The sequence below is a fragment of the Centruroides vittatus genome, unplaced genomic scaffold (genome assembly GCF_030686945.1).
Source record: "Centruroides vittatus isolate TY-2023 unplaced genomic scaffold, ASM3068694v2 contig_680, whole genome shotgun sequence".
Taxonomy (NCBI): Eukaryota; Metazoa; Arthropoda; class Arachnida; order Scorpiones; family Buthidae; genus Centruroides; species Centruroides vittatus.
In genome coordinates this window covers 3542670-3550544 of record NW_027122427.1, presented here as the reverse complement: position 1 = coordinate 3550544, position 7875 = coordinate 3542670, and the positions used below count along the sequence as shown (strand labels likewise).

Here is a 7875-nt window from a genome sequence, read left to right as displayed (position 1 = left end):
ATGACTGTTACAACCGAAGATGAACGTTTTTACTTTTCTATTTTGTTTAATGATCTGTGAGAAGGAGCTTGCGAAAAGGATGACGTTAGCTCCTCTCGTTGTAATTTGAATGGCGAGGTGTGTGGCACCTGGACCCCAACCCTGTGGTAGGGACTGGATGGTTTTAGTGGTCGGAAGTGTTGTTCGGCTACAAGATGTTTTGTGATTTGTAGAGTCTTTTTATTGTTTAAATAAAATTGTTAATGAACTTCGATGTCTATGCTGAAGATTTAACTATTACGCCAATCGGAGAAAACTATTTGGTGGCCTAATGTAGAACGTGTGTAGCCTTTACAAATATTTAATACGGAGGGCTTACGGCCGGTTGGCCGAGGGGCCAAGGTGCTAGCCTACCGCTCTGGGGTCCCGGAATCAAATCATGACTGTCGGAATCCGGAAGTGGTCCGTCCGTATATGTCGATCCCGTCTCTCACCACCCGGCCGCCCCATTGTGGGTCTGGCCGAACCTTTAATGCGCTTGCTAAAAAGAGGTCCTCTTAGGGCCCACAGGGCGGAGAGTTTAAAAAAAAATATGGAGAGATCGTTGGGTTTACTTATCTTTACAATGACTATTAATGAAACTTTTTTGGTACTTTAATAAAAAATAATTTATTAAAATATTTTTAATAATAATATATTTTATAAGATATAAATTAAAATTTTGGACTGTGTTGTAAAATGCATAAATAAATACGATGACGTAGAGAATAAAATATTTTCAGTTAGGACGGAGCGGCAATGATTGGCAAAATAGTGGTTTCATCAAGAAGTTTGAAAAATATTTCGAACGACCAATTTTATGTTTTCATTGTGTTATTCATCAAAAAAAGCTCGTGCGCTGATATTTGTAGCAGTAAATTTAAAGAAATTATGGCGACGAAAAATTGTGACAAAAATTGTCAATAAAATTATTACACGGTCTTCTCTCTCTCACGGGAAATTAAAATTATTGTCGAAAGAAGCTGAATCAGAATATGGAGATCTTCTCTTATATAATAAAGTTCGGTGGTTCATCGGGGGAAGAGTCATCACCATAAGAAATGAAACAAACGGATTTTTCATCCAACGATTTAACCACGTGTCCAACTATAGAACATGGAGGCAGTAAATTATTTGGTTTTAACAACTAACGCTGTCACACTGGATCAGATGAAGGCATACAAATCACTCGATGCTCATAATTATTTGACAATCGGATTTTTATTCGTAATGATTTAATTTTGCTTGTAAAAAAGGTACTGTACGTATCTTCATGTGAGACTTTCCATTACTCATAACATAACTGCGTTAATATAAAGATGAATGTAATTTTATATTTAGCCACATTTTAAGTTAAGTTGTATTTATAATTACCATTAAATTTTTTTCTTTTGTTACTAATGTTTTGTGTTGTGCAAGTCTCTAACAACCTATTATTAAGATTAAATTAATTAGCCTAATAAATATGGCTATAATAAATTGGAGGGCTTATCAGATCAGAGACTGACTGGAGGAAAATAGACTAAATGTATGCAAAAATTAATTTTTAATTAACCACAATCAAATTTTTAGTAGACTGCATTTCGGGCACAAAAACTCATTAGCTTACATACCCCCATATAGTATAAACACAAATATCTATCAAGACCATCATAACATAAACAGCAATTCCAAACTAATGCATTCTGGAATTGGCTGAACAGAAGATTTTGTGTAAAAGAGTTTCCAAATAATTTACTGCCTCCATGTTCTATAGTTGCCACGTGGTTAAATCGTTGGATGAAAAATCCGTTTGTTTCATTGATGCCAATAAAGTGTCGTGCACCGGGCGCCAGTTATGTTCGCTACGCCACTGCTCCGTCTGTGTCGTCATGAGCTGGTAGGCCTGGGTTTGCGCCACCGGTGGGTCCTTTTTTATTTTTATTTTATTTTTTTTAAATTTTTTCACGTCATAGCCGTAGATCGTTTGGACTAAGAGGGTGTTTGTGTGGATGGAATGGCCTTTTATTCCACATGTTTGGTTGTCGTTTACAATATGTTTAATGTAGTTCTGTAGCCTTTCCGCCAGGATTTTCGCTAATATTTTGTAATCAGTATTCAGTAGAGAAATGGGTCTCCAGTTATTAACATGTCTAAGATCACTTGGGTTGTCCGATTTTGGAATGAGGGTGATTAAACCTTTATTAAAGTCTTTAGGTAAGATTTTACTCTTAAGAGCCGACCACCACGAGTCCTAATACTACAATGGTTATTGTGTGAGGCTCTGGATAGGTCCGAACCTCACTGAAATTCGCGTTAAAATCATTTATTTTTAGGAAAAAATTATCTTTTTTAGAGGAAAAAAAATAGAAGTTAGAAATAGTTTTTCTTAAAAAACACGACGCGAACTTTTAAACAATAGAACAATGGGGAAACGTAGATCGTCTATCTCCGAGTGGGAATCGAATTAAACTTCGATTTTGACCTCTCCCGCGCCCCCGAAAGGTTTCGAATTGTCACCAGGTGACGAGGAGAGACCAATCGGAAAGTGGAATCGGAGGAAAACAGATAAAACCTGAGAATTCAAGGACGCGAGGGCTTCTTCTCCCGAAAGTTCCAAGTGACGGATCTATTGTCGTGTGTGTGTCTGGTGCCCATCTTCGTCTCCGTCTCCCGACCTCGGATCGACATCTTTCCATCAACGGAAGTCGACCGCATCGTCCTGGAGTCGCGGAGTCGTCGAGGGAACTGGCCATTCGCGACCTAGGGACACTACTTCAAAATGGGACTATATCGGAAAGGAGAGGAAGACCCAGAGGCTGCTGCCGACCTAGAACTTCCAAGATCGCGGAAATCTTGTAAGCTTCTTTCGTGTCAAATAAACGGTTTCTTGTAACCGTAGAGTCTGTCTCAGTGCCGATCGCTCACATACGACCCTTCGCGACCGCTCGACCTCTTGACATGGTCGGCATCCAGTCGGAAACCTCACAATTGGTTCTATTTATACTGAACTAAATATCTGTCAACAATTGGAGTGTTTTTTTTTTGTAACTCTTTCCGCCCTGTGGGCACTAAGAGGGCCTCTTATAGCAAGCCCATTATGGGTTCGGCCAGGCCGACAATGGGGCGGCCGGGTGGTGAGGGACGGGGACCGACGTATCCGGATGCACCACCCCCCGAAAAATTCCTGGGGATTTTTCGACCCGTCCGGATTCGATCCCGGGTCCCCCAGGGCGGCAGACTGCGAACCTTGACCGCTCGGCCATCCGGCCGCTCACAATCGGAGTGTTAACGATGGAAGTGTTATCAAAGGAAGAGTTACGTAACAATGAAAGTGTTAAGAGAAAGCGACCTACAAGATTTACAGGCGCAGATGCGGTTTTTTGCGTTTTTCATTGCGTTTTAATAGGGTATTCAAGACAATGTACACTAAGAAGGGATTTTTCGAAGAGAGCCAAACCAAAGCTGTGTAAGGGCTGATGTAAAGTTTTTTCTAAAACAACAGAACTGAAGAATGTCAGGCTCGCTCTGATCTCGTAATAGAGCTAGCGGAAGGAACGGCAAAACTAGATCGAGGCGCCTCTAGCGGGACGCCGGGTAACAGAATCCGGGCTACAAACGCGGCACCAGTGTTGTTCCACCTAGTACTTTTGTACTAATCTAGTACATTTTTACTTGTTCCGGTACCAAGATACCCAACACAATTTTCCTAGTACCATTCATGAAATCCTAATACCTTTTCTTTCAATTTAGTAACCTTTCAAAACATTCATTTTTATTCTATATTTCTATATTTTATTTTTACTTTACTTTGGCTATAAATAGATGTTTTTATTGCTTCCTCATTCAAGTGCAGCAGTTGAACGTATTTTTTTGCAATTAAATTTAATTCCCTCGTTTGAAAAAAATCCCTCTCGAGATATGACACACGACCCCTCTATCGCCTTACTTACTGGAGATTTCAATTCAAAACTTTTCTCCAGAACGGAGTTAGATTGATGCCCGGCATGACTATCTTATTAACAGGAAAAGTATGATATACAAATGCAAGACACTAGTAAAATAAAGAGCATTGTGCATCGAGATGTAAAAAGTTGCAGCCCGGCATTATGACGATGTCACAATAAGTAAACGCTCGTAAATTTTACTTTAATTGCACATATCAACTTTCGTTTTGCCTGCATCGTTACAAATTTTTTATAGTCATTTATAATCGAGTCATCTATTAACTGCTTCCAGGTGAAAAGTTTGAATTGAAAGAACGTGACTTTTTACATACTGTGTATATAAATACTATATATAAATATATCCATTAAATGTCTTTAATAGTTATATGTTTATTTAATGTTGATTAAAGAAGGAAAAAGGCATTTTTAAAAACACAATATTTTAAATCTCTGATTATAACATGTATTATTCAGTGTAAATATTATATAACTTTAGGAAATTTAATAGTGGTAATTAAGAATAATTGTATTGTTTCATTAATAGAATCTATAGTTATCTATAGTTAAAATTATTAACAATTTTTCCAAGCGTGTTTTAGTTCTTTAAATTAAGTAAATTTTACGAAAAATTTTTTGATTTATCTAAATTACGTAGTGAATCGCAATATTTATATTCGTGTCCGGGCTATATTGACAAGTAACTTTTAACGTATGTATGTTCTCATACGTAAATGTTATAATAAACCAACTATACTATAAATACAAACAGCGCGTAAGTGTAAAGTTTCTGCCAAGCATTTAGACAGGATATTTTCTCCGTAATTATGGTTGTAATTTTGATTGGAATAAAATTTTAGAATTAAGTAAATTTTAACATTTTTAATAATTTCTTCCTATTCAATTTAATTTATAACTTTGTAATCTAATTAGATTTTTGAATTCTTTTATGTTTATATTCACGCGTTACAATTTACAATAAAACCTGTCGAAAACGGACCCTTTAGAAAACGTAAATCTGCCGAAACGAAAAATAAATCTCGGAACGAACAATCGTCTACAAAAATTATTACAGTATTTTAAACCAGAAAGTTGTCTAACGCGGAAACGGATCTCAAATAGAATATTGCAGCATAACGGCAGTTAAATTATATTGATAAGTCAAAAATCATCAACATTCCAAGAGTTTTAAGGGGACCACATACACGGTTTGATATTTCTAACGTATATTTCCAACAATAATTACAACGGAGAAGAAGCAGTTCTAAATATAAACTGGGACATTTTTAAACTTTTCCTTCTTTTTTCGTCAATAAAAACGCGAATTCTATTAACTAGATAATTGTCAAAACGAAAAGTTCTGGCCGTTCCGTTTTAGACAGGTTTTATTATACAGTAGTCCCCCCTATAACACGGGTTTATATAACACGGAACGTATTTACCGTGTTATGGTGGGGTCTACTGTACATAATAATACTTTATTTAAAGTCGTTTTTCTTCTAAAATCTGTAATAAATTTGAAATTTTACTTTATTTAAGATTTATAAGTAGTCTTATAAATATATATAATTCATTTTCTATATCTTTACATTTTCAATTTAACAATAATTTAAATTATTCCTGCAAAAATCTAAATTTATTTTTTGTTACAATGACCCTCGAATTCTACTATTAATTCCAACTGTTTGAAGAATTTTGCAACTACCACACGATATTATAGAATTTTATGAGTTGTGTTCCATAAGTTATTTGTCACATCTTGAAAATAGTGAATTTCTAAAAGTGACTTTCTTTTAAGTTTATTTATTTTTAAACTTATTAAATAATATAAATTTTATATACTTTAATACTTTAATTTTAGAAATAATTTTAAAATTTGTCTTTATGTCGAATTGTATCATAATCAAACTTTGTAAAAGATAACGAAAAGAAAATTTTTATAAAGAATTTTATAAGATTTGGAAACGGCTTTATCGAATTTTAAATAATAATTCATGAGGATGATCAATTATTAAAAAAGGTCTATACTTTATCGGGATGTGCCGAAATATAAACTCGACTCCTTCTACTTCACTCGGTATTATATTGACGAGATTTGCACACGAAGTCCAATCACCATTCTTGAAGAGGGGTCGAGAATCGACGAGAAAAGTATACGTTTCTCCAGCTTCTAGAAAAAGTGGTTTTAGGAAAATCACTTTAAAAATGTCTGTTGCCGAGTCGTGTGATAATTTCCCTCCGAGTTTTATGAAACGACTTTGAAGCGAGCGCGAGAACCACACTGCAATTTCGCAACTACCGGGAAGATTTATATCGCTTTCGGTCTGTGCGAAGAAACACAATCCACGTAGATCGATATCTTTATACTTCAGATCGAATTTACAGCCAGAATATCCGAGTTGACTTTTTAATTTCTTTTTATTGTAACACGATATTTCGCAGACCCAAGTAGTTCTCCAGTTGTATTGCCAGGGGCGAAGTTTGAAACCAGGTTTTCTCTGGCCTTCCCAGCACCAATGCGGCAACTCTTTGGAACCGGGATTTACGATATTCTCGATAATAGCATTAGCTTCGGCGTGAGTTAGAATCTTAAAAGGAAAAGCGTAATGAAGAAATTCCTCTTTACTCATAGATAAAAAACTGATAAATGGTAGAAGTGGTTCCATTGTATTTCTCACTTCGTCTACGGTTACTTCTTCGGATCCCTTACGTTTACAACATTGTGTCCAACTCCACCGACAGAGTTGAGAATATAAAAAAACTTCCGATTCGTAGCAAAGATTTTTCATTCCGAGTATGAAAGTGACGATTTCCAAAGTGGAATTCAGAAAACCTTCCGAAAGAACCACGTCTTTTGTATCCGCAGCGATCAATCTCTTGCATTTCATTCGCAACTCTTTGTCGTTCTCCTTAATAGCGTGAGCTAACGCTTGACACGCATTATTCGGCGTCAAATGATCTAAAATATATTGTCTGCAAGAAGATACCAGATCATTCAATTGGAATTTTTCGGCGGCAGACTGCAATAATATAGATTTTTCCACCGACGTCGTCTTCAGTTTCGAAATATAAATAAAACTGTTTAGGAAATTTTAATGCGTTATTTTCTCATTTATAATTCGTATTTATACTCTAAAATGCAATTATTGATTTAATCTTTACGAATTTATATTATATTAACCCGAGTCTGACGTAACAATTTACTTACTATAAAAGCGATTCGAAAGTGTCGGGATCGATGTCGGGAATCTTTATGACTTTATCTTCCTGATAATTATTCTTTAGAAAATATTCTTCGAATACATTGCTGGCAGCCCCTAAATATATTTTATGTACCTTAAAATATTTCTGAAAGTCTTTTCCTATTAGAAAAATAGCATCTGCAAAATCTTCCGACTCGAATAAATAAAGCATTTTAGCATTATCCGATTCTAATTTCTGCCATTTATCCGATGTTTTTTCATCTCGATCTCTGGAAAAGCGTTTATAAATTTCTAAAATTTAGAGAAATATTTTTATAGATATACAGTCTAAACCCCGAAAACGGCCACTGACGGCAACGTAAAAAGTGGCCGTGCCGGGAGTTGCTATTGTATTTTTTTCTGTCGAACGTTCCCAAAAAAATGGCTGCCGTTCAAAGGTGGACGTCATTGGAGGTTCGACCGTATAAATACAACAAGAATTCTAATGCGATAATAACTTATAAAAACCAGTCTAGAATGGAATTTATTCGCATAATAGACATTCATAATCACCTTTTAATATAAATGCACATGTCGAGTATCTCATTTTTTGCTTTGTGATTCCATAATCTAATCGAAATTTCATTATCTTCGGGAAACACTTGCAATCTGCTGAACGGTACGTCATCGTCTTCAGAAATGACGTACGTAGTAATGAAAGGATTATATTTATACATATTTATATAATAGTT

General features: G+C 35.5%; 1 protein-coding gene across 1 annotated transcript; it reads right to left on the bottom strand.

The window, feature by feature from the left end:
* Window positions 1-5811: 5811 nt before the first annotated feature.
* On the bottom strand, window positions 5812-7875 carry LOC136980126 (BTB/POZ domain-containing protein 1-like). Its single transcript, XM_067276165.1, has 3 exons — window positions 7697-7875; window positions 7150-7413; window positions 5812-7019 (listed from the first exon to the last, which is right to left on the bottom strand). Exons 1-3 carry the CDS (start codon window positions 7858-7860, stop codon window positions 5912-5914), a joined length of 1536 nt encoding a protein of 511 aa, XP_067132266.1. The 5' UTR covers window positions 7861-7875; the 3' UTR covers window positions 5812-5911.

Excerpts from the sequence above, each read along its gene's own strand:
- LOC136980126 (XM_067276165.1), bottom strand. The coding sequence starts at position 7,860 with ATGTATAAATATAATCCTTTCATTACTACGTACGTCATTTCTGAAGAC. Across the intron at positions 7,414-7,696 it reads ATGTGCATTTATATTAAAAG|AGATCGAGATGAAAAAACAT; the intron begins GTGATTATGAAT and ends ACGCTTTTCCAG. Across the intron at positions 7,020-7,149 it reads ACTTTCGAATCGCTTTTATA|TTTTATTTATATTTCGAAAC; the intron begins GTAAGTAAATTG and ends TTTCCTAAACAG.